The 27,781-nt window shown below is 39.1% G+C and overlaps 3 protein-coding genes and 1 long non-coding RNA gene across 5 annotated transcripts; 3 read left to right on the forward strand and 1 right to left on the reverse strand.

The window, feature by feature from the left end:
- Positions 1 to 335: 335 nt before the first annotated feature.
- On the reverse strand, positions 336 to 2,110 carry LOC135254821 (uncharacterized). Of its 2 annotated transcripts, none has more exons than XR_010329969.1 (2): positions 1,727 to 2,110; positions 336 to 1,417 (listed from the first exon to the last, which is right to left on the reverse strand). It is a non-coding gene; the product is annotated as an uncharacterized LOC135254821 (long non-coding RNA). The 2 variants fall into 2 exon arrangements; XR_010329970.1 differs by having other exon boundaries at positions 1,723 to 2,110.
- On the forward strand, positions 1,241 to 4,362 carry lrata (lecithin retinol acyltransferase a). Its single transcript, XM_064335345.1, has 2 exons — positions 1,241 to 1,765; positions 3,115 to 4,362. Exons 1-2 carry the CDS (start codon positions 1,241 to 1,243, stop codon positions 3,265 to 3,267), a joined length of 678 nt encoding a protein of 225 aa, XP_064191415.1. The 3' UTR covers positions 3,268 to 4,362.
- Positions 4,363 to 5,340: 978 nt separating this feature from the next.
- si:dkey-30k22.5 (lecithin retinol acyltransferase family protein) lies at positions 5,341 to 8,481 on the forward strand. Its single transcript, XM_064335347.1, has 2 exons — positions 5,341 to 5,967; positions 7,760 to 8,481. The coding sequence occupies exons 1-2, from the start codon at positions 5,467 to 5,469 to the stop codon at positions 7,913 to 7,915; spliced, it is 657 nt and encodes a 218-aa protein (XP_064191417.1). The 5' UTR covers positions 5,341 to 5,466; the 3' UTR covers positions 7,916 to 8,481.
- Positions 8,482 to 19,775: 11,294 nt separating this feature from the next.
- LOC135254824 (neuropeptide Y receptor type 2-like) lies at positions 19,776 to 26,410 on the forward strand. Its single transcript, XM_064335352.1, has 2 exons — positions 19,776 to 20,139; positions 23,804 to 26,410. The coding sequence occupies exon 2, from the start codon at positions 23,835 to 23,837 to the stop codon at positions 24,936 to 24,938; it is 1,104 nt and encodes a 367-aa protein (XP_064191422.1). The 5' UTR covers positions 19,776 to 20,139; positions 23,804 to 23,834; the 3' UTR covers positions 24,939 to 26,410.
- The last annotated feature ends 1,371 nt before the right edge of the window (positions 26,411 to 27,781 follow it).

The raw sequence follows: 27,781 nt of genomic DNA on the forward strand, positions 1-27,781 counted from the left end.
GCCACAGAGGGTTAATTTATTCAAAGGTGTTGTCATGGAGATTCCCATGCAGGTTCTTTGTACAGCATGATGTGGAGGAAGAATTGCAAAAAAAAAAAAACAAGACAAATGCCTCAGCATTGGCTTCTCCCAGAATGACCCCTGTGGGCCGAGGTCAGTGACTGACAGACACTCAGTCCACTGGCTAAGTGTCACAGTTGCACAGAGCTCTCGTTTCCAATGTCTACTATCCAATGTCTACTGTCTACTATCCTGCAGAAATTGGTATATTTTGGGAGTTTGTGATCATAAAGAAAGATTTGCACAAGCAGATTTTTACAAGCAAATTTCTTACGATTTTATCTTTGGTCCTCCAATTAAATAAAGAAGATAAAACTATATTTTAGTATTTTTTTACTGCATAACTCTCCTTCTATTAGTTAATTCTCCTGGGGTCATTACAAGAAAGGGGTTGTTGTGCATTGCATCCAGAAAGTTAATTACTGCCATATTCCAACATATTTCTTCTTGTCACTAAAGCACCACTCCATCTGATTTTGCATTTCCCTTTTGATTTTGCCATTAACATCACCACCCCCTCCAACGAAAAAAACAAACAAAAAAAAAACACACACATGGTTGTGTATAACTGTTGTAAAGCGAGAGGCAGAGTTTGCATGCTGCATCCCTTTGGGAAATCAGTGCATGTAGCTCAGGACCATATACTGGTGACATTATAATAATTATAAGGACAACATAGAAGCCGTTTGAGTTACATACACATTTTTCAGGAATAGTCAGTCTTTCAGGAATCTTTGGGGAATGGAACTGGTGGAATTTGTTCAAAAGGTTTAATTTGTGAATGAGGCAAGTAAATACAAAGTTACCTGCCGAAAACCAATTTTAGATGGCCAACATTTAATTTTGTAACTTTATATGTTTAGCATCATCCATTTTGAACCAGATACACTTGGTTAAAAGACCTGTGTGAAATAAAAAAAATTAAAAAAACATGAACACCTCAATACAGCAGAAATGCTGATGCTGAAAATGTAACTTCTGAAAACGTGCAAACGAAGTTTGAGAGCTTTGTACTGGGTTATGAGTTTACAAATATTAATGCTGTTCGCTCGACGTGGCACTGAACTGAAGCCATCATTGCAGCCAATAGCATCATCGGTAATGCATGATGTAATCCGGTCCCCTCCTTGTACACTTCAGGATAAAAGGTCCGATAAGAGATGATTCAGAAACTTTCAAAATGTTTGACTCAGTAACGTTTCTTCTTGAGAAACTGTGTCTCTTTTCCATTTTTAATCTATTTAAATGCACTTGGTCTGACGACGACAAGTGCAGGAAACACAGTCATGCGACTTCTTTCCAGAGGGGTGATCTCTTAGAGGTCCCTCGCACCTTGTTCATCCACTCTGGTATTTACCTGGGTGAAAACAAAGTGGCGCATCTTATTCCGGACATCCTGCCTAACCTCACAAGCGACAAGAATCAAATTAATGAAGTTGTCACTAATAAAAGATTGCTTTTGGGCGTTCTGTCCAAGACTGCTAGTATACGGGTTGATACAGTTGAAGATTTTGCATTCGGATCCAATATTTTAGTCAACAGCATGGATCATGCATGCAAAAAGCAGCCACTGCCCAGCGAGGACATCGCCAAAAGAGCCGAAGCATTGATTGGGGTCATATCTTACAGCTTGATGTGGAATAATTGTGAGCACTTTGTTACCTACTGCAGATACGGCTCCGCTGCAAGTATGCAAACCGACCAGGTAAACCGTTTTGCGTTCTCCCCAGTGGACAGGTAGTGGGTTTTTACATATTGTGAAGGTCTTCTTCATCATCGGTAGTCGGCTATAGCTTTCGTTTGATGCACATAGGCGTTTGAGTTTTTTTTTTTTGTGTGTTTCAGTTTAGTTTTAGCGTTCTTATACTATTGAGTTCAGTGACGTTTATTTCCAGACACCAGAGCTATGTTCTCTTTAGCAAAGTGTGACGATAAATAAACGTAAATTATCTTAATTCCTTAGTGAAAATTGACTCTAAATTAAATCCCCATGCACACGTTTGAGCAGGCAGTTTGTCCGGAAATCAGCTAGAGCTAAACTTTTCCGATCCTGATGGTGGTTCTTGTTACAACCAATATATGCAGTAGCCTAAACGTTGTTGAAAACAGGTGTTCAAGTTCATTAGTTTTCTCTAATGAACTTAATTTAATTGAATGCAAGTTTGGCTCATAAATGTAGTTTTAGTGACGGGTGTCAGCGCCTCTTTCTAAAAGAATCAATTGTCACATTTCAGAAAATCAAACCAATCTTGGTTGATAAAATCCTGGGACATGAACATGGAACATTATTATTCATAGAATGCACGGTATAGTTCGAAGGCCATTAAAAGTGTTAAAAACAATTTAAAAACAATTACATTACATTACAGGCATTTAGCAGACGCTCTTATCCAGAGCGACGTACAACAAGTGCATTAGTTCAAAGTGCAGAGGTGCAAAAGAAACAAACTAGAGTTAAGTAAAGATCGTAGTGCCAGAAGTGACCACAGATCAGGACTCCAACCCTGTAGAGTAACTTGTTCAGCAAACAACAATCCTACTAAGTACAAACTAGCACTGGAATCACATTTGCCTAATCGGACAAAAACAATCCTGCCAAACTAACGTAATCATATTACCCTAACTAGGTACATTGAGCTAAACTATAGGCTAGGGAGGGGTGGGGAGAGGTGCAGCCTGAAGAGATGAGTCTTTAGTCTGCGTTTAACATGCCCTATATTATTACAATTCGGGACTTGCAACTGTGTTTGGAACAAAAAACATGATAAACAGGGGACCCTCAGAGTCTGAGAACCTGTTTCTAGAAGTAGCCTATGTGAATCTGCATTGACACGGAAGTTCTGCAAAACAGTCTTTGTGTATCCATCTTAGAGCAAGACTTGATTGCACTGAGAACCCTTAGCTATATGTTTTAGCCTGTTAACTACAAACCATAAATACTTTTCAGATTCTTTAAAAGATTTCTCACCAATGTAATAATGCGTCTTTTTGTCCCTGAATTTATTATGATATTATGTGCAATATTTAGTGATTAATTACATATCTGGCTTGCAGTTCCTTGAATTCCTGAAGTCTGTGGTCCGGGACCAGAGGAGCGTCCTATTTACCGTTGGTCTAGGTCTCATATCCATCGTTTGCTTTGGTATGGCGCCCTCCACTGCGCTACCCACTCTTCTAATCCCATTCATTCTTTGGATGGCTGGCTAACTGACCTGAGATCAGACACTGCAGCTGCACTGGTACATCACATCTGTAACTCTAAGAGGAAGGGAAATGGTGTTTGTTTGTTTTTTGTTTGTTCGTTTGTTTTGCACAAGTTTTTTAATGCACCACTTACTGTGTAAGTCTGTATTTTCTGTCACCAATTCATTTTGTCTCAAATATGATTACATTCTTTGTGATATTGTGTGCTGTTCATACCTTGGAGAAGATTGTATAGAACTGTTTTTTTACAATTATAACAGTTGTTTCTGGAAGAGGTGTAACTCGCACACTGGTGCAATAATTTCTCTCCAAATATGAGAAAATAATGGATATTGCAGTCAGCTGTACCTTCAAGATTCCGTCAATGCTGAAAATGAATGCGTGTGGAAGGAATGAGGGTTAATAAAGAGAGAAGAAGAGGTTTGAGTTTTCATAAAGACTTGGAGCACCAAAGGGTTTCAGAAGAAAACTCTGGAAATATGCTTGATTGGGCATAGTAATATTTCATCAATGAAAAGGGCCATTAAATTGTGGTGTATCCAAACAAGCACTGTCCATGCATTGTGAAAACTAAGTGTTCAGTTTACTCTGATGGTTTTATGAAACTGACTGCCTTAAACTATGTGTGGAAGTATAGAAACTTAATCTGTTCATGTGTTCACTGTTCTTTAAGTGTGAGTTGAGTTGATGACTTGAGCATGTTTGCCTCATGCCGAAGATGGGAATCCCTGGTTTGAAGAATTAGTAGTCACTGTAGCACATTTTTTCATAAGGGGTAGCAGTCAGTAGAAGTACTTTATGACATTTTAATGTATCAAAGTGATTAATCTATTATACATTTAATGTCAAACATTGAGATATGGAATATATAAATTTTTTTTGTAATAACTGTCTTGATGCCAGTCTGATCACAACTGTATTGATACTGTATGTATAAGGGTTGGGGAAAGACAATATTTAAAGACTGCATTTGTAAATTAATGTATTGCATTCATTTTTTGGGGGAAAATTTGTTTGCTCTTTACACACATTGACTAGGATTTAACCAACATTTGTCCTTAACTCTGACTTGCAAATAAATTTATATTTATTTACAAACATTTTGCGAAGTTCATTTTGGTGTCCTGTGAACTCACCAATGTGTTTGTGAAGAACACAAAATAAAACTTGCATTTACTTGGAAGTACATATTAAGGACATATGTTTGAATCCATGCCACTCTGTTCTTGACAACAAAAAAACTCTGGTGTTCAATTGTTTATGTACTTCCACATGCCAAATATGCAACGCACAAAATTTACTTGACTGTTTCTTGACAGTTATACACATGTGCACACACATACACACAGGTAGACAACGGGTTCAGGACTTGTAGAGAAATACATTTTTCACAGTTGTGAGCTTGCTCTACTGACTCAGGTGAAGTTCATCAGTCCTGAGGCTGTCAAACACTACTCTTGTGAATTGTGGAGTTCCTTCAACCTCCCTTACAGTTCAACACTTTGACAAAGTGCCCAACATTCTCAAATGTTGCCCTTTGAGTCTGTCCCTGGTTTTCAGTATTAGTGGCATTTGCTTTGCAAAAATGTATGTGTAGAAGGCGGAACCCTGTTTTTGTGAGGATTTACAAATAGAAACCATCATCTTGCATGTAATTATTACTGTTAGTAGACTTAATAAATGACAGATTTTAAACACGTCAACTGGTCTTGGTGGATACTCATGTTTAGATAAGCCACCTTTGACTGTCTAAACCATCAATGCCACAGCTGGCATTACATTTGCATCATTTTTCATTTGCCCAGCCTTCTTGTACAGTGTTTACAGAGTTAGAACATGAGGAAATATTATAATACCTGGGAACAGCTCATTGGGAAAGTGTACTCCAGAGGCTTTTAATTGCCAGTGAGCATTATATAAATGCCACTAAATCTTTGGTCAAACTGTTGCAAACAGCATTTACAGTTTTAAGTTAAATTAAACTCTATGAATATAGAGATTTCCTTTAATAAAACCGAGGGAACAGGACTGCATACATCCTTCTTGTAAAATCCTCTTGTTACATAATCATGTGACATTGAAAAGCTCCTTACGTTATTCTAAATTCCCATGGGTCCCTCAATTTATAATCCCTTGGCTCCTCCTACCCCATGTGAGAATAAAAAGTTGGATGCCCAACTTATTTAGACCGCAGACTGCACCATGTTTCCCCTACAGTTTCTGAGCCTGCTATTCTTTGCCACAAAAGCAGTGGAAGAGGAGGAGAAGTCGAAACGCAAGTATGACCTCTCCCTTTACAAACGGGGGGACCTGCTGGAGGTGCCTCGGACTCTTTTCACGCATTTCGGCATCTATCTGGGAGACAACAGGGTCGCGCACCTCATCCCCGACATCCTGCCCGCCATCACCAAGAACCAAGATGTCATCAAGGAGATGGTGACCAACAACCGGCTGGTCATGGGCGTGCTGGCCAAAATGGCCAGCGTGAGAGTGGACACCGTGGAGGACTTTGCCTACGGGGCCGAAATTCTGGTCAACCACATGGACAAGGCCTGCAGTCGGCCACCATTTTGTGGCGAAGAGGTGGCAAGGAGGGCCGAGAAGCTGCTGGGGTCCATAACGTACAGTCTCCTCTGGTACAACTGTGAGCACTATGTCATGTACTGCAGATATGGCACTTGCATAAGCTTTCAGACCTACCAGGTAGGCCACATTTTCACATCTCAGCTCCTATCAAATTCAATTTTGTTCATTATTTTATTTGTTCCTAACAGTCTGAGGATTTTTTGAAAAAAAGAAAGTTAAACTGATTGGATTCACTAAGTCACAAAGTCATACAAATTCAATGGGGGGATTTTTCATGATTTTACACAATTCTCCCCCCACTTTGGTAGGGTACTGTAGAAAGCCATGATCTTCTAATGTCTTGGGCATCAAAATGTCTTTATTACTTGTTAAGGTGCTGATAAACTGAACGAAAATACTACACACACTCACACAGACAGACACAGAGTGCATCTACCCTCAATCTGGATCAATGTGAGGTCTCTCTCTCTCTCACACACACACACACACACATTTGGATGAAAAGTAGACATACCAAAAGTATTCTAATAATAAATGATGAAATGATGTAAATTGCAATATGCTAGCTTACAGTATGCTAGCTTACAATTTTGGATGCTGATTGGCTGATTGGCTGGCAAACAGTATCACAACAGGCACACTGTTACTTGCAAATAATATATGTTATTTCTATATGTTGCAACCTTTTTGTTATTGTGAATACAGTCATGGCTACAGGGTGTTGCCAACACATTGCAAATGTCTCTGTAGCTTGTGCTGTGTTACTTAAATATTGTACGCTGACAGAGGGGCCAATATAGAATTTTGCATTGCAATTTCATACAGTCCTGCTCTGAACCTGGCACAAACTGATGTGACTAATAAGAAAAAAGAAATAAGTCATGCTGTCTTATCAGCATCACACAGACGCAAAAGCCCCAAGGGCCTGTGAGAGGTGGAGGTGTGTAGTTTTGCTCTGGATTAGAATGTAGCTTAAATTAATTTAGTGTAATCTAATAGCCCTTCATGTGTCACTTACCCAACTTTATTGAGGATGTAATGTGTTTGCTACTCCCAATTTCCCCCCAAAATTAGCATAATTATTGAGGAAAATGAATGCAACATTAGAAGACACCAATGCTAAACATAAAATGCCTTCATAGATAAGCAGCCCCATCTAGTGTTTTAATTGGGTGCAGACCTGGGAAGTGTGCAGTTAGCCACCTCAGCGTATCAGGATCCGTATACTGCAACAGTGGTTCCCAATTCTCTCCTTGGGTACACCAAGCCAGATCCAGCGATTTGTTGTTCCATCTCTGGTGTGCTTGAGGTGGAACCCATCAAATACCTGGATCTTGCTGGGGTACTTGAGAAGAGACCTAGAAACCACTGTTCTACAAAATGTCTCAGAGTTGAAGTGCTGATCATGGATAAATTCAGTCTTTTAGTTCACTAAAGATAAGCTTGGAGTATGACCAGGTAGCCCCAACGTTAGATCAGTACTTAAACAAGCTTTATGAATATGCAGTCAGATCCAGAGAACCACAACCTAGAATGAGTATCCATTTCTAACTGCAGTTATCTGTAAAAAATTTTTTACAGATACTCATGTGATGGATTCATACAGTACTACTGTACATGCTATAATAATAGTGCTTTGTGGTCTTGTTTTGTGTCAGTGAGAGCGCTTTATTCTTGAGAAATCAAAATGGATTTTCAGTCATTTTAACAAAGTCCACGTTGAAGATTCGGGGATTACTGAAGTAGCTTTACCCAACAGCCTTTGCGCAATAAACCAGGTGCCCTAGATATTCTCAATCGAGCTTTGCAAATGAAAACCTCCCTCACCCCCTCCCGCACGTGATTTGAGTAGCGATCGGTGATTAATGACAACGTCCTCTGTTCTCCTTTTTTGTCTCGCCTTGCGCAGTTCTGTAAAACCGTGAGGAAGATTGTGTGCTGTAAAAAGAGCGCATTTCTGACCGCGCTGCTGGGGGTCTGCGCCATGCTCTACCTGGGCGCTGTGACCCCTCTCACCTGGCTGCCCACTCTGCTCGTCTCATTCACCATCTGGATGGCATCGTAAGCTCGCATCGCCCCTCTCGGAAAAGAAGAACTCCTAAAAGACTGCTTTCTGCTGTTGTTATTCCCGTGCTTCTGTGCCCTTGGATGCAGAATGCTTGGTGTGGTGTTCTTTTTTTCCCTTTTTTAATGTTTTCAGGTATGCTGGACACATACCACATACACATTTGTGAGAAAAATTGCATCCAGTTAATAACCAATTCTATCTATCACGCTCCATTGCCTGATGATATGTCCCATACAGTATCTGATATTGGGGGTTGAGGTAATGAATGCCCACTGCAGACAAGTATGTGGCGTTTTAATGAAAAAGAGATAAATTGAAGGTGTTTTCTTGGGCTGAATCTTGAGCATAATTAGAATCTATGCTGTATATCTTGTATAAATCACAGGCTTTATCCTCTTTTGCAAAACGAGTGTATTTAAACTTCATATCAAGTCACAGATGATATCTGGTAAAGCTACTGAATGGTTTTGAATACACAGCAAAATGTTCCTGTCATTGAAAAATTCCACTGTATTTCCCGATGTTGTATATGTATTTCATGAATAAAACTGGCCAGTTTTCAACAGTCTTATCTTTTCTTTTTTTAACCTATTTTAACCAATTTTTAGATACATGCAGTCAGACATATAATGGTGTATTTTATTTCTTTTCTTCAGTTCACAGTTCCAATTCTGTAAAACTTTTCTGTAAAGCAATTCTGTAAAAATCCAATGCTGCTCCACATTCTTGGATTGCACTGGATTGAATTATAGTGCCCTCAAAAATTACTGGCACTGCGGATAACTAACAACAAGCTAATGACCTCTATTGTATGTAAAAAATAATTAATAAAAAATTTGGTCTAATCTAACTACAGCACCCTGTTCCAGACAAAGTTAAAACTAATTATGAACATTGATTGGAACCGGGTGTGATGGTCAGATGAGACTAAATTAATTTCTTTTGGCCAGACACACCAGTGGGTGGATTTGGCAGCAAAAGGATTCTTATGTTTATATGGACCTCATTCCTGCGAAATATAGTGGTGGATCTTTGATGTGTAGTTTTGTATCAATGGGTACTGTGGCCCTTGTTGAGGTTAATGGAATCTGATGAACAACACATTACAAAGCACCGTCTATAAGCCATTGACTCAAACTGGCAAAATCTAGGGCTGCCATTAAACGCATTGATACGCCAAGTTACAAGAAACAGTATTGCCTATCTTAGCTCACACAAGTTAAACAAGCTGTATTTCATAGCAGTGCTACCCAACATTTCCTAAATTGTTTCAAGTAGCCTGGCCCTGTGTGTACAAGCGTACAATACAGTAAGGGCAAACATATGTGTGGATACGTTTGTAAGATTCAATAATTATTTAATGTGGACCGTGAATGATTGTATGTTTCTTGGTATAAATGTAAATGTGAATGTTACTGTACATTCTGCCCCCACTCTTGGATAAGATGAAACAGAGAGGTCACAGATTTTGGTCAACCGCAAAAAGGTAACAAAATTTTACTTAAGAAACACAATTTACACACCAGTGCACAGTGTGTCAGGAAAATCTATACTGTGCTTGGCCAAAGCACTGGGAAGCCATGGCAGCTTTGATATAAAGACTGCTGCTCACACGCAGAACATCTTGACCAGCACACCTGTACTTACTGCCTCTGGGCCAATAGAAAGGGCGTGCCAAGTTTGGGTCTTGTGGCGCCTGGGAAGGTACTATCCACAATACTGGACTGGGGGGAAATAAATCCAGTAGATGGCAGTCAAGGCCCCCTGAGTCTTCAGGAGTCAAGTTTCCAGACTTGTGCAATGTGCGTGCGTGCGTGCGTGCGTGCGTGCGTGCGTGCGTGCGTGTGTGTGTGTGTGTATTTGTGTGTGTGTGCATGTCACTATAGGCCTTTTTGTTTAGCTGGGACAGAAAATGACTGTTGTAACTGCACTTTATTTTATATTCTTTCTAAATGTTTTAACTTGCATTATCTGTATGTATTTTACAGATTTAGATGGGCAACTTTATAAATGTTTTCATTTATACTCAAATATTTAGTGTTCTCTTCTATAATCTACAGTACCCTGTACCTTAGTGAAATCATTTAATTCTTTAAAGTACAGCCATTGTATTTATTTGCTTGAATAGTTTCTTATACAATGTATATAAAAAGTATTTCTGATAGTGAAAGGTAGATGCCTGTTTGAGTATTGGCAACATATTTTAGGGCCTGATTAAATAAATTGTCCACTGACAATTATTGCAACAGTATCTTCTGTCTGGTAGTGACATTGGGGTTTGTGATTAGTAAAGGGTATTTGGCATATAATGGTATTACAAGCACCTAACATTACAGCACCTCAAAAATCACTGCCCTATCTTGGGAGGAGTTTGTGCCACATTTTGAGTATGAAGTGACAGGAGTCTCTCCAAAGTTCGAGCAGCTTTTGATAGTCAAGAAGTAGTTCGCATCACCAAAATTGGTAATGTAAAATACATATTGGTACAAAAAGATGGCTTGTACATTGAAGCCCAGAGGATAGATATAACACCATTTCACTGATGAAGACAATATTCTGTTGTTTTATCCTCATTTTAATTTGAAATGTTTACTGCCGTTTCCTGAATGTAGCCCAGAGGATTGCACATGAAAGTATCAATCAAAACATTTATTTCTAATGTGATCCTCAATGGAAACAAATGAACATCGACTAATCTGACAGCACCTACAATACAAATTTAAAAATAACATGAACACATGACCACAGTAATTAACATGACTTAACAGCACCAACAAAATGCCTTATAATCATATGTACACATAGTACATTTAAACTAGTCACAGCAATATGATTACAGACCTAGTTCAATGTACTGATACACATATTTAATTTCTAACCAGTAATTCCTTTCAGAAACAAAATTCATGCATTATCCTGGTTTGCGAGAGTTAGTGGCAAGGCGAAGTACGAGAATTCCTCCTGCAAATTTGGTGGGATTTCAAAATTAAAGTTCCACTTAAAAAGGGAAGTCATAATTGTTCTTTTATAGTCTACTATTTGCTTTGAAATATGTGTCCAATCCCACCAAACCATGTTATTTAGAAAGTGACTGGTGTTTGCTGTCTGATTTTAACAATCCAGTAAATCACCAAACAAAAGGGTACCATGAATGTGGAGTTTCAAAGGTCACCCTCGTAAAACAATTTGGTACAAATCTGATGGATGCAGTAAATCTTCTCACTCCAGCTTGGGGTACTGAGGCTCAGTCATTTACTGTCAACTCTACGAATCTGAGAAAGGAAAAGCGCTGACAAGGCAAGTAATTGAATGTGTGTCTGCTTGAGAGGCCCAGTGCCCTGAATGCAGAATATGCAGGCAAAACATGACTAACTTCTCTTCTCCGCTTGCCCGGGGGAGATGATTCATGACTGCCGTGTGAAGTAAAGGCAGAGACTGCATTACCGAGGGCCCTCGAGCAATCGGGAAATGCAGACTCAGGTCAAAACATGAGGAGTGAGGCTAGAAATAGTGGATTACCAACCAATATGAAAGATATGGCACATCTTCTGCAATAAAAAAAATGGCCAGGAAGCATATAGACACAGACCAGAGTATGTTGTATTAATGATGCAGTTAGAAGTGCATTTCAGAAAGAGTAAAGCAAGGAGCTTACGGGCATCTGATTTATTAGCCTGATTTATGGGCGTTGACATTGTTCCAGTATTTGGATGCACATGGTCTGGTGCAGTACCTTGATAGTGCCATTGCTGGCAGACTGGTACATCACTAGTCATAGTGCTGCCCAGAGGAAAATTTCAGTTGGCATGACTGAGCCTACCGCTACAACTGGCCATATTGAACTAACAAAACGTAACAAAAAGCCCTTGCAATTAGCTTAGATGTAATGAAAAAAGAGAAGGAAGAAATGATTGAAAGAGAAAAGGAGTGATAATACTGAAATAATGATATAGCTGTCCTCCAAAGATGGGGAGTGAAGGTGGGGCCAAAAGAAAAAAAAAACCTTTTAATGCTAACCCAGAATACATGTATCTGAGTCACATACATTCACCCAGAGTTGAATGAACTCTGTTAGTCAGTTTTAAAATTTGGTGTTAAGTTAAGCAATCACCCACTGGTGAAAACCTTTTGCTCTTCTATGGCAGTGTGATGAATAGACTGTCAGTCCTGGCTAATTGTGGTTTTAAATTCTTAAAAGGAATTGACAAAGTGAACTACCCAAAGAGTCTCTGTCACTAGGACAAGGAGTCCTGTTGGTATAAACAGAGGGCATGGGTGGAAATCAGCTAATGGTAAAAACAGCATTCATATCAGCATTTATTTTACCTACAGAGATGATAATACAAATCTGTAATCATGTAGTGCAGGCAGACATCCCTAGGGTTATTCAAGTCCAGGCTTTACACAGTGCAGGGCATTTGCTGGTTTGTAATTAAATGGTGAGTCTTGATGGACTAAATGACCCATTTTCATCATTATGTATTCTGCTGTTCTCTTGTCTGTCAGGGTGAATGTTATTAGCCCCTATTGGCTGCCAGCAGTATCAGTTTTGCTCTGCTGCTGTTCTGAATTCAGACAGGGTGCATTCTGGGGACGGGCTAAGGTCAACACAATGGGCGTCTTCTTACAGTTTGATTGATTACCATCAATGAAAAAATCCCCTCTCTCTCTGCTGGGAATTGTGGGTGTGGCTAAGAGGTGGCTGACCGCCTGCCAGGCTTTCCAACTTGTGTGAATGAAGCCAACTCTTTCATTTCTTTTCACCTTGCGCTCCCTTCCTCCTTGTCATTCAGCCTAGCCTATCAGTGATTATTCATGCTGGAGGCTTCCTCTACCTTGCATCATTGATATTCTCACATAGTGGTTCTGTCTCCGGTCCCCAGGCTGGAATTCAGGTGTTACTGTGTCGGCGACAGATGGTGGGTGGAGCCTGGAGCGAGTGATGTCATCTGTTATGCTGCTCATGTGCTTGCTGTCTTGCAGGTACATCACTCTGTTGTCAATAAAAAGTGGCAAATGCTCAAACAATAACAATAATGTAGTACGAAATTACACCCCTAAGGTCCTTTAATCTAGGCTGTTGTATTTATGGTGACAGTGTGTATACTACTTCACAGACACAAAGGGACCAATTATGAGAGGCAAGCACTTATTTGTTGTCTGTTGCAGTTATGAAAATGATTTGTTTTTGCTTCAAGTCACAATGCATTTGATCAGGAAAAAGATACAAACAGATGAATAAAGGAAAAGACCCTTTGGCATACAATAAAGGCAAACAGCATTTTGCTCTCCTGTAACTGAATACATTTTCAAAAGTCCTGATGCATGATGTGAAGCTAAACAGCTGCTTCTTTGTGTAGCTGCGTTAAAAGAGCAGGTACACACTGCACTGCACTAATGGCAGCTGATTTAATTAAAGCACTGGGATCGCGGTGAGGAGGAGATGGCGGGTAGACAGTAAGTTTCATTACTGGTGGACATGACAAAGCGTATGTGCACTAATGCGGAAATAAACTGATTATTAGAACTATGGAGACAGAGTACAAGAAGCTCTTAAAGGCGGGCCCACTTGATATTAATAAGCATTCAAACTGGGTGCTGTCACGATATGAAAATACGTTGCACAGCAGAGGTACAGTAGATGAATAATGTATTCAGGAAGAGAACTGGAGAAACAAGAAAAGAGAGAAACAATAAAAGGCAGTGGTCAAAATGATAAAATATAAATTTTTTACTTATCATTTTGAAATTCTGTGTGAAAACATGAAGGATGTTTGTAAAGGTCTGTCTGAAATTCTGTAGTTTGCATACATTCTGCTGAGACCAGTTAAATAAATGGCTGCATAATTTATGCACTTGACTACATCCGTGTATGCATTATTACTGAAGATCTCCTGAAGACCCCTCAAAGGTCAGCTAAGGTTCATTTTTAGCTTCATTGGACAGAGATACCCAGGTTGACTTCATGTCCTAGAAAACATATTGCAGCTGAACACATTACCATTCCCAATAAGACTAGCACAGTATCTCCATCTCTGTTTGTTTAAAAAAATAAGATCTCACCAATACATACATTTACTCTGCAGCTAAAAACATGAAAAATATGCTTTTAGTCACTATGTTTTATCGCAAATTTAATGTATTTTTTTTCTTTCTTTTTTAGGCTTGTAATATTTCCACCTAGTCAGAATGCACTGTACTGTACTCAAGTGTACTGGTTTTTCTTACAGTTTTAAAAATGACAAATTTGGCTGACAACATTAATATTACAAATATGATTGCTTCAATATACCATATATTACAGTAAAATGCAACTTGCTACATCTTGTTCCTTTGAACTGTTTGACTATATAGCCAATATTCATATGTAATCCACCTCATACTTGATGTTAGCTTGTTAGCTTAATGTGTCTGATCCAATCAAAAGATTAAAACAGAGAATTACCATACCCAGACAGCAGGCCATTTTGGGCTGATTATGGCTGGCATCTGGCAGTGTCAGCCCACTGCTGGAAAAGTATGCCACATTACAGGCCAGACACAGTCTGGATGCACTAGACCCATACAAGAGGGTTGTTCATTTTCTTGAAGGCTCATTCTGGCATGGGGTGTGTGGCACTATCTCTGAACTGAAGTGGTTGGGTGGTAGTTGGGTAGCTACAACATTTCTGGCAGTTGTATGACTCTCAGTAAAAATGGAAAAAGTGAGATAGATATAATGTCTTAACAGTCTTTCTGCTCGTCCTGGCTCTGCTTCAAAGCATGTGGCCAGGCTTGTCTACTGTTGTAATTTGGCCACTTGCGATAGTTGTTTGGAAAATCATATATTAAGTAATATAATTTTACCATAAACCACATGCATACTTTCATTGTTACAAACTTAATTATATGTCCATTTCTTTCATTCAAGTAACCAATATGAAATTACAACATGACTGTAGATGTATGTATTGATGAATGACAGAATAAGATGTCCAAGAAAAGAAGATGAGGTTCTGTGATATAAAATTGGGGTGAAGACAGTGATAAACTTCACCTTGCTCTCAGTCACGAGACACCACAGAGTGTGAAGCCAATATATCGAGGAGAATGCAGACCACGTTGCGGCTAATGTCCTTAGAATTTGTTGTTGAGGTTTTGTGGACAGACCCCCATAAAACTCTCAGAATCCCTGACCTGAGTAAATGTTTCACCACTGTGAACAGTAACTTAAACTGTAAACAGTAACTTAAAATGAAACAGCACACATTTCTTCATTACAAGGCAATGTACTTGTGCCTACAATTCACTAAAATGACAATCTCTCACTGTGGAACGATGAAGATGTCATGCATTTTTGTCAGTTGTTGGGTCTAAAGAGAGAGCCAAAGAGAGCATATCAGTTTTGTTCCTTTTCAGAAGGACAGTTCGTGAAGAGGGTATAGAGAGTAATTACTTTAAGGCTGGGATAGAGATTGTTCCATGTTAGCTTGTGCAAAGAAAGTAACAGATGCCAGGAATGCCTTGCTAACCTTTGCATGTATTAATTATTCACTGTAGTTTCATTTTACTGTGATACATAGCGTGACCTTGAAGAATACAAGAGAAACACGGATGTCATAGAATGAATTATTGGAAAATAAAACTTTTAACCATTGAAACTCTGATGACACAGTCCTCAAAATCTGAGGTCATTCTGGGTAGCTTTGATTGCACTCCTGACCTAGGGACTGCATATTTCAATTAGCTTGATGCAATTTTATTTAAATTGTGCATGGACCCTGCTAAATAAACAATAAAGAAAACTAACTAAACTAACTTTAAACAGCTGAGCACATTTTTAGGTCTGGTAAACTAATATAAATAAGACTTTAGTCTTGAAATTTCTTAAATGTTATATCAGTTTTACTGTATGAGTGTTCAGGTAATATACACACATATAACCTCTAATAGCACAGCATCACTGTACACACTGTGTTGTAGTTACATGAAGCATTTATTTCTTCATTTACTTAATTCGTTTTTCCTTAATATCAAAAACGAGAGAAAAGAGAAAGTCCCTATTCCAACCATTTTTGAGCATGTGGGTCATCAGAAACATCCCTCGATAATTAGAAGTTCCTTCAACGCGCACTAAAAGTGTCTGGGCCAATCAAAAACTGCACGACAGAAAAATCGCAGAAAGTGCCTTCCACAGCATGTTTCACAGGAGGGGATGGTAAAATTAAATTTCCATTAATTTGGCTCATAATCAACATAGCACATTATGGATGGATAAAGCAATGCGCAGACATGAAAGATAAGTAACTAATGCATATATTTTTATAGTGACTAATCAGCATATGATTAACGACTACAGTTATCGTGATTAAATATGGTTTCAATTATTGACATTCGGAGATATTAAAAAGGCGAGAACGATTTTCTTAAGGCAGCTCTTATACACAAAGCCTAATAGAGCTGAAAGTGGGCAGTGGAGCAGACCTTAGCTGGTATGAGGGGCACTTCATTAAAATCCACAAGGGGAGGAAGAGTCAATAATGGATTGAAATTGTAGTAATCCATCTGCAGTAGGACGGTTTTACTGTCCCAGTCAGAACTGAGAGGGTACAGAGAGTTGATGAATGACCCCGTCCCATGATTTTGACAGTACATTGTTTCCTGCCATTTACTGACATCAGGCATTTGATACAGCCTTACCAAACAGATCAAAACAGAGGATTTATTTTCAGTTTTAGTGTAAAAGAATTGCAAAACACCACCAAGATAATTGTATAGGGAGAATAAAAAAGCACAGACTTACATTACAATACACAAAGACACATTTACATGGCATGGAGGCTAAGGTTCCAATAATAATAATAATAATAATAATAATAATAATCATCATCATAATAACAATAATCACAATCAAAATAATAGACCACATTAAAAGGAAACAAGTGGTTCACAAAAAAACAGAATACAAAAATGGTAAAATACACGCAATATCATTTGCATGTGACTTGGTATGTCTTGTTTTCATTATGTTTTACTCTTTTATTTCCTGATCCCCCTCTGGAATACAATGCTGTGACTGCATGGCATTCAGCTTCCTGAAATACTCTCAGTTCTCTACCTGAAGATTTTACAATGCTGTTAAAAATGTTATAGTACCCAGTGAAACTCCTCGCTGTCAGGGGAGAAGAAGTGGCTGGCGACTCCCCATGTATCGAATGCGGTAGTCTACACCCTCCCCAGACCAACAGAGGATAGCGCATCGACCAGGACGGTGATACCCCTGGGGAATTGGTATAATTACTAAATTGGGGAGAAAATGGGAGAAAATGGCAAAAAAAAAAAAATGTTACAGTACAATGTTACAATACACAATCATTATTACATCACAATGCAATTTGTTGTAACACTTTTCTGGATGAACTGCCACAGCCGTTTTCATCAACTGAACTGAACTAAAGTACAGTACAAAAAAAGGATATCAAACAACAGTTCAATAATCATCTGTTTGTATTTTCACCAACTATTTTGCATTTGTCAGAAGGTGAACTTATTCTGTTGAAAACCTACAATTCATAAAACGAACTAAACTGGAACTACTGGAATCTCTAATATTACTTCTGATGGTAATGTGCGCCTTTAAAATATATACTCTGCAGTGGCTAGATATGACCATTGGTAGTAATATCCCCTCATCTCATTTCCAGAAACTTTGTAGTTTGCTCCTGGTTGACACATACATTTTAGCAAGATAGAAACTAAAACACAACTGTTTTGTGAAAAGGTAGTGCAACTATGAATTTAACCCTTGTGGTCTCTCACTTGCAATTGTGTTGTCCTCATTACGTTATGGTACTGATGAACTGAATAAACATACAATACACAGACACAGACCTACACACACCCACACACACATAATCTCTCTCTCTCTCTCACTCTTTCTCTCTCTCTCTCTCTCTCTCTCTGTCATTCTATAGTCTGCTAGTATTTAATCCTCCCCAGTAGGTCTTTCTGTAATTACATTTATTGAATTTTTCAGAGAATTTCTATGATATGTTCATTCGTCATGTTACTAAAAATGACCTGCCTTGTGAGGATGTTCACAGGACATATGACAACCACATGATGCATCACAACATTATCTGCACTACATGAAAGCAGTCTGATGTGGAGGCTATTTACAGGAGAGGATCTGAAGTATGGGGGGACATTCAGCATTTACGTGACTGTTTTCCTCATATATATATGGCAGGAGTTTTGTCTCCTTGAATGTGCATGCCATCGTTCAGGGGCATGGCGCTAATCTGTCTCTGTGACAGGTGCATTCCTAGGCCTGCGGATGGTGAGCGTTCTACATTCTGATGGTGGTCGAGCCTCTTTTGCAGAAGACTGCCTTTATTCCGCGGCCAGCAATTACGGCAATGAAGGGTTAACGTGGAAAATGTCTGGTATCGTTATCCCCCCACAATGAATTATACGCATTCTTATGTAATTATGTTTAGAAATGACCACGTTTCTAAATCCTGAATTTACATTAATATGACAACTTCCTTCATTGCAGTAGTACAGCGGCCTTTGCATAGCTGGACATTGAGGTACATTCCATTCTGCAAAATTCCACACTGGCAATTCCAAACAGGTGAAACAACCAATATAAAAAAATAGCATGCAATTAAAATGTAATTTATTCTTGAGTGAGACTTAACCTTTCGTAAAACAGCATGGGGGGGGGGGGGGGGGGAATTCCATTAGCTACATTACTTGCAAATGCTGTCTATATTCAGCAGCTGGATCAAATGAAGTGGAGAGAATAATCTATATGTGCTTGAAACTGACATCCATTTGTATAAAGGTTAAAGCTTATTAACGCAGGATATCAATGTCCTGAGCGGATTCCATTCAGTCTGTAAATGTTTTAAAAGCATAAAACACCACCAAAATCATGCAATTGAAAATCATCTGAGGGTAATTATGAATTGATTGGTTTATGCCTCTATTGATCGTGTTTTTTTAAAGATGTAATCAACATTTTTTAGGAAGCTGGTAAACATTGCCGTAATTGGAGAAAAGTGTGCATGTAAGTGAGCATGCACTGCCCTGTATGCTGGAGAGCTTATATACCAATCATCATGATTACAGGCTGATATGGATTAGTCTTCTTTCACCCCTTGGAGAGGGGAGCTCTAATTAGTTTGGTTATTAGTGCTTCCTGGCTGTGTGCTTTATCAGAGACCTTCATCTACATTTTGACTGGAGTACTAATTCTCCTGGTTCATTACAATCAACACATGGACAATAATGACAACAATATACAGTGGCTATAAAATAAACACAAATCGAAGAAAGAAATATAAACTGGAACTGCATTACTTTGGGGGGAAAGGTTATAATAAAAGATTTCCCTGGATGCATAAATAAAATGCATTCTATAAAAAAGACACAGTTAATTGAGAAAGGATTTATAAAATATCCCTGAATGCTGCATCTCTGGAAATGGAAAATTAGGGATGTAATAAGTTTTATTGAACTTAAATCACTTTTATGTCGGGTGTATTACACACAATAACAGGCACTCTCCCTATAAACAAACATTGTCGGCTACATATTTGGTCCACTGAAGAATCGGAGAACCTGCACTCACATTTCATGCGAACATTACAGCTAATTTCACATTTTTTAATTTTGCATGAACTGTTTTTACTTTAAAATGGCACACAATATATAGGTCTTCCATATCTAAGGACACTGTATATACCGTACTGTTGTATTTCATAAGGACAACGTTTGAAGTGCAAATACAGAATTAATGTTTTAACTGAGAGGTAGCGCCCTCTTTCTGTCAATACATGCGTGTATTTCACACACATTGGATCGGCTGGAATCCTCTTGCAGTCTTGCTTGTCTTGACCGGGCAAAGAAAATCGCGTGCGCTTCTTGTGAGGTAACTTCATCATAAAACAACTAGAAATCGCCGGGTGCACTGAGCTCTTTGAGTAGCCTATGACTGTTCACAATGAAAGATTAAGTTACGCTTTTTTCAGTTTGATACATGTTGAACAGCTCACTTCAGACCACTGAAACTAATTGAAATTGGTAATGCGTTTGTGAAATATTCATTATTGACTGAAAAAGAAAGAAAATACTAAATATATTATGACTTTATCAGTGTCATGACCACATATTTCATGGACGTCGAGCGTGAGTATTTACCATGTGGATCCTTTGCAGACTGTATAACTGAACAGGTGAGTATACTTCTGTCCTTTGTATTTTCAGAATATGATGCCGTTACCTCAATGTCGTTAACCTAATGTTAGATGATATTAAATTTTACTGGTGACACTGTGTAAAACAAACAAACACATGAGCTAATAATAATAGCAATAATAATAATACTAATAATAATAATAATAATAATAATAATAATAATCTGGCTAGGAAAGAGTTCTGGTAGGCTATATTATAGTAGACTATAGGAACAGGAGCATTGACATTTTACATTTAGTCGTTAATTTAACAGACTACTGCCTGAATGTGGATATTCTAGCATTCTCTCTTTAGAAAGTACACGTTTTGGAATCAGTGGTGTGTATGTCTCTTTCGCGAAATTATATGATTGCTTCAGATTTTCCTGGTCTGCAATACGGAAATCTTTGAAAGTATACTCAGCAATAATTAACTGTACCATTCCACACATTCATTTATGGTCAAATTAAAGTAGGAAATGAAAGCGTTGAAACGTGAGGAGCATGATAATACCCCGGTTGCAGTGTGACTGATGGGGCTCCACAAGTTTTTCTCGTGAAACTCCATGAATCACAAATGATTTTTTTTTTTTTTTTTAACTTCAGTGGAGCCAGGACTTACAGATCAACTCTGAATCCACGTTCATTAACATTTCCCAAGAAGACCAAATATCTGTGGCAGATTTCAATGAATTATATGCGTCCATTTGTCCTGCCAATCTTGGGGGTGTGTACTGCATGGCGACCACTTACTTCCTATAGAGTAACTAACTCGTAGCCGTCCAGAGTACACCTGACGGGTTTCCTGTTTTGACTGTATGTAGTTCGTGGCCAAGACACATGGTTTGTTGGCACATGTAAATCATTTTACATGGGTTATGTCATTTCAATTACACAAGTAACTGGGAAGACGCAAAGGGTTTTAAGCAGACAGTTTTGAGCTACAGGAAAATTGTCGGGTATCAGCTGCCTTTAAGTGACAATCCAAATAGGCCTACCTCAGAGGGACGTTTAGAAAAGGATGCCACTGTAACGTCTGTGTGCCCATAGAAAGCTGATAGTTGGACAGTATATTGAATCGCACATTAATGTAATGTATATAACTAATTTATTCCGAAGAGACTGACACCAGGTTCATGAGGCCCCATCCTATCAGTGGCCTGAAAAAACAAAATTCTAATTTAACGTGACAGACATTTCTGCATATAACAGAGGGGCGGAATAATTTCAACAGTGAATGAAAACGTCAGATAATGCGCGTATGGAGAGTGCGCACATAAACTGTTAATTTAAAAATGTTAAAAAAGAAAGAAAAAAAAAAGAAAAAACCACATTTCCAATGGTAACGTGAGACCAGCCACATCCTTTGATTATGAAGAAGTGGGCTTAATTTATGAGAAAGACTGCGCGCAAACAGTGGCGCACAAGCAGCCTTGTAACTTACCGTGAAGTGAGTTGTGGTAGCGTCCAAATCGACAAGTAAAACTGATTTCATTTGTTTCTTACGCCCAGATAAGCTTTTTCAAAGCAAATAGCCGAGTATACAAATCTGATGTGTGCTTATTATAAATGCCAGTGATCAGGTGGCTGTTTCCATTAATCACGTGGGGCATCCAGAATAGCCTACGCTATGTCAACGCAGCAAGCAAATTAACTGAACACATCTAACATTAGGCCTAAACACTGAACAAATAATTAATGTATTTAACATGTATTAAACACCATATAAATTGTCTAAGATCTCCCCATAATGAGACCACATATCGATGGTTTTCAGCACCATCTAGTGTCCTTAAACTCCAAATCTGAAGCCCTCTCCATGACCTCCCTGGGTACTATACCTTGTTGTTTGTTATAGCAACTACAGATGAGGACATCATGTTTTTTGGTCACCTAGCATACAATTTAACTCAAATTAACTCAGAAAACCATACTAAACCCTTTTATGAACAAATGACTGCTTAAAACGATGTATGATTTGATTTATTGTAAACAAAACTTATATATCCTAAAATACTTTACTTACCGCGCTCAGGGTTTTTTTTTAAAGAAATATTTCCCACGAAGGTTGTCAAATTGCTCAATTCTTTTGGCACTCGATTGAGGACGGAATTGCGCGTGTACAAACCTGAAATGTCTACTGTAGCAGCAGCATACAAAAAGTTATTGTTACATTTATGATGTGTTACATTTATACCGACCCTCCCCATAGTGGTAAACTACTTCTTTCCTTGAACGCAGCGGTGGAACGTAAGCTAATTTTAAATTATCTCTAGAGACATAGCGGTCCCCTACAAGATGCTTTGGTATATTACTCACAAATGTATTGTCTTGCTTTGGACAACAGCTCCCCGGAAGCCATAACCTACAGCTGTAATTGTAAATGTTGCAATTAAACCAGGAAATATCGGATAATATGGGCATATTGGACTAACAGGGAGCATGCTACCACTACCTTTAGTAAACCGGTAGGGTCCGGTAAAACAAATCAGCCGACTCTACATGCACAGAGGAAAACCCAGATTAAGTGGTATTAGGTATTGACAAAGTGAGGCAGTAACGTTTCGTTACAACACTCCAGTAGGGGACGCTACAACCAAAAGTGCGGCATACTCAAATTATTGCTTACAAGAGAACCATAAATGAACTAGAAAGGGTTCACACAGTAATTCAACCACTACAAAGGTTGTGTCCGTACCTAAAGTAACTAAACGTTACTTATTTGCGTTATGGCTGTATAGGCACATCTATATTACATTACATTACATTACAGGCATTTAGCAGACGCTCTTATCCAGAGCGACTTACACAACTTTTTTACATAGCACTTTACATTGTATCCATTTATACAGCTGGATATATACTGAAGCAATGCAGGTTAAGTACCTTGCTCAAGGGTACAACGGCAGTGTCCTTACCCGGGAATCGAACCTATGACCTTTCGGTTACAAGCGCAGTTCCTTACCCACTGTGCCACACTCCGTCCTATATGGTTTGTCACATAAGTGTGGAGGTTAAGTCACACTAATTTAATTGGCCACTTAATCAGGTATATGCCACTCAAAAAGGTTCAGGGCTACTCAGCACACTGTTCCTTTTCCATTCTAATCAACGGAAGCTTGCGTTTTTTAAAATTCCATCAGCCCCAAAAACCCAGCCCCCTTTTCCCCTTGCTCTTCAAACGTTTTAAACAAAGAAAGAAAACGGAAATTCTTTATTTCTATTACAAAGTTTAAAATGTCCTGCTTTACGCACAACAGTGCCTGATTCAAGCAAAACATGCTAAAACGTATTGTAAATATTAAAAAAATGTGAACTATCCCTTTCATTTATATGTTAATATGAATTAGTGTTTAATAATTATCACTATTACTATTTTATTGTAATTACAAAATGTTTTTGTAATGCCCTGTGGGTTTTCACTCCAGCCCTAACAAAGCAGACTATATTTAACAGCTAGAGATCTCGGCAAGCTGCTAATTAGTAGAATCAGATGTGCCAGCCTATGGTCAAAATGAAAACCTACAGGACAGTAGATCTCCGGGAACAGGGTTGGACAGCCCTGGCCTATGGGACTAGGAAAATCCACATTCGAGATTGAAAGATGCTTTTGAATGTAATTATGGAAGGTTAACAATCCATTATGTTTCTAATCTGTTTCTAGTATCTTGGTGTCTGGAGAGGCAATGTTATGAATGGATTCAGGAAGGGAAGAGAATGTGACTGAGTCTGCTGCTGCATCCTCCAACTGCTGCACAACTTCTGCTGTGCTTTATGACAACACATTCCTTGGTCTGGAGGACAGCACCAAGCTCGTTGGAGTGCAGGCCATACTCATCCTTGCCTACAGCATAATCATTTTGCTTGGAGTAATTGGGAACACCCTCGTCATCTACGTTGTATACAAATTCAAAACGCTACGCACCGTCACTAACTTTTTCATCACGAATCTTGCAATGGCGGACCTGCTGGTGAACACCTTATGTCTGCCGTTCACTTTGATATACACCCTCCAGGATTCGTGGAAGTTTGGGCAGGTCATGTGCTTCATGCTCCCGTACGCTCAGGGTCTGGCGGTGCACGTTTCCACGGTGACCCTGACCGTCATTGCGTTGGACAGACACAGGTGCATAGTCTATCACATGCAGACCAAAATGTCCAAGGACATGTGCTTTGTCATCATTGCCGTAACCTGGGTCATCAGCGCCATTTTAGCCAGCCCGCTGGCCATCTTCAGAGAATACGCGACGTTCAATCTGTCCCCCACGCAGCCCATCCACGTGTGCATGGAGAAGTGGCCCGGCAGCCACAGGGATGGCACCATCTACGGCATCTTCGCCTTCCTCCTGCAGTACGGCCTGCCCCTGTCCATCAGCTCCTTCGCCTACGTGAAGATATGGAGCAAGCTGAAGAGCCGCGGCACTCCGGCGGGAGGACGAGATCGCCACCGGAGACGGCGGAACACCACCAAGATGCTGGTCGTCATGGTGGCGGTGTTCGCCGTGAGCTGGCTGCCCTTCCACGCCTTCCAGCTGGCCGCCGACACCGACAGCACCGTGCTGGACATGAGGGACTTCAAGCTCCTCTACACCGTCTTCCACATCGTCGCCATGTGCTCCACCTTCGCCAACCCGATCCTGTACGGGTGGATGAACAAGAACTACAGGGACGCGTTCATGGCCGTGTTCAACTGTGAGCGGAGGCACGAATACGTCCACCCTCCAGCTCACCGGAGAGTTGGAACCAAAAAGGCCCTGGAGGCTGAAGAGTCTCTAGATTTGAAGGCCATCAGTGTCTAAAGACAGAGCAGATATTAATTATGTGGTGCACGTTTTTATCACCTGCAAGGATGTGTGCAAATCAATTAGCATTCTCTGCTGGCATGCTGTGTTAATACACCTCTGAGAGAGTTTGTATAGGGGCACTAAATGGAATAGGGACCAACTGTTCTTACATGAGAGGTGCAAGAGTAAAATGTACTCTATTACTGTTGATGTAACGTTGAACATATTACAGCACAGTGTAGCTTTTTGCATTGTGTGGTGATTGGAAAAAAAATACAATTGTGACCTAATCATAAGTGTTATGCAACATGCTTGTTTAAAAAAAAAAAAAAGTAATGTAACTATTTTTATTCATGTTATGTGTTGGCTTGAGTTGTATAAGTATGAAATAAATATATAGATAAGTACCATTATTACCGGTTGAAAAAGAATACCCTTCTTTAAAATTGAATTGTATGTAGAATTTTGTGTAAAAGACTTATGTTAAACACCATTTTCAGTGACACTTACCAAATCTTGAAGACACAATATCAAGAACATTCATTACCATTCAAAAGGTATCTATAAATGTAACTGCTAAAATAAAGGAAACACCTGAATAACAGTGATGGAAAGTATAACATTGTTAGAAGAACAGAATTTCAGTTACTTTGAAAGAGGGGTTGTTGTTGAGGAATGTCCAGCAGGAGCTTCGGTGATGAAAAGTGCTAAAACTAGCTAATGTTTCATGAGAAACAATGGGTAAGGTGATGTTAGCATGGACTGAGGGAAAAACATCATCAGCTGTGCTTGAAATCTCATACCCCCGTCCATGCATTGGTTCAAGACGAAAGGGAAAACAAAGGGGCAGCTCTGAATCAGGTGACTAGAAATGTCAATCAAGGGTATGAGCAGTTTCATCAAGAACAATCTGCTGGGAATGCCACAGAGAGGGATACTATGGCTGGTGTTTCGTTTATTTCAGCAGTTAGCTGTAAATACTGCACTGTATATTACTGTACTTTAAACAGAGGAAAAAAAAGTGACAGTAAATGTTGGTTCCACCACATGCAAACATTTTAAATTAAGTGTATGAAGTAATTCCAGATCTTGAATAAATCACACAGGGACAATATAAAATGTGTTAGTACCATTATTATATACACAATAGCAGAGACGTGATGTGTGTGTGTGTGATTGTATCGCGAGAGAATTTTTTTAATTTTTTTTTTTTTTTAATGAACACTTCTGACCATTTTTGCAACAAAAATATCTCTGGAAGCTGAAAAGATCCTTGAGAATTGAGATTGTTGGAATGGATCTAAAATTATGATGCTGTCACTTTTAGTAGAAAAAGGCTTGTAAAACACTTGTACAAAAAGAAAGAAACAATAAATGTCTTCCTTTTCTAGGAAAATACGTTTTCTGAAAATACTCAGGAAAGTGACAGGTTCTGCTGGAAGAAAACTAATAACACATATAAAAGAAAAGAAAATGAAAATATTCCCCATTCGGAATATTTCAGTATGAAGAACCGACATTTACACAAATCGCACTTGCTGTGTTCTGACGTTAAATCGCTGTAGAGCTTCTTTTGTGGTCTCCCCTGAGTACATTAGGGCACACAATGGCTGCATTGGAAGGTTTTCAAAGTGGGCACTCTCCAAATTTGCTGCTAATGAATGTGTAATAAATGCAGATTTTCCCCCTTGGCTTGGTCTTGACTGAGATAATACAATAAGAACTGTACACAGCTTCCTATTGTTGAAAAACAAATTCTAATCAAGACTGTAACTGACAAGGGGATTGGTCTTCTTTATGTCTCCGGCAACAGGTCCTTTACATGGTAATGCAAATAATCAATGCTACTCTATCTCACTTTGGCAATTCCCCACACAACCCAATCAAATCTTTTTTGTGTAGACCAGATGCATATACAGCACTGGAGCATATTGCACAGCAACATGACAACATGCATTGAATACTATTACACCATGAACAGTGTTGCCATGTGTGAGCTTTGTTCCATATGATTTCATATTATACATTATGGTACACTAATTGCATTTGGTAACTAAGTTCCATTATGTTCTCTGAGCTGGCATGATCTAGCGATTAGTCACAAAGACAAAACATTTAGCTTTGAGATACGAGTACAATGTCACGTCCAACAATCGCTCAGGCCTAAAGTGGTTAATCCAGAAAAGCTTCCTTAAGCTATAAAGGGGTTGGACAAAATAATGGAATCACCACATGAAAAAGGACTTCAACTTTGAAGCAACTAATTTATAACTGCAACAGCAGCTACACAGGCAAGTCATTTTAAATTGAAAGACAATTATCAGTATGTATCAAAGAGTCCCAAACAGCTCAAATAGTTGGTGACTGATTTTCAGCCACATTGTTTGCAAGCCAAAGATCAACATGGCCACTTAACAGGACAATTGCTCGATACCCCAAAATTACAGCCTCAAAAATGACTGTTATGATATCCCCACAATCTAAGATATGCACTGCTAAACAAATTCAAGTTTCATGAATACCAGAATGAAGTGAAATGGCTTCCATGGCCCCCACTATCTCCAGACTTTTTAGAATGTTCTGGAACAGAGTGTGAAGTACATTTCTACCTTGCAATGCATACAGAAACAAACATCAAGGAAATGGCAGACGATACTGCAACCGCAGTGGAACAGGTCAATTGAGGTCATCACACAGTCAAGATTGGCAAGTCCAGAGGTTACTTAAAATTGAGATGGCCTCATCCAAACAGACCGTGAAAATAACTGTTTTGCGCGCACACCTGAGTTCTCCGGGGCTTCAGGTCCGCTGCCTGCCCGTCCGCCGTGACGGTGACCAGACCGTGCGTCAGCGCGCCT

Source organism: Anguilla rostrata, chromosome 5 (assembly GCF_018555375.3).
Source record: "Anguilla rostrata isolate EN2019 chromosome 5, ASM1855537v3, whole genome shotgun sequence".
NCBI classification, from domain to species: Eukaryota; Metazoa; Chordata; class Actinopteri; order Anguilliformes; family Anguillidae; genus Anguilla; species Anguilla rostrata.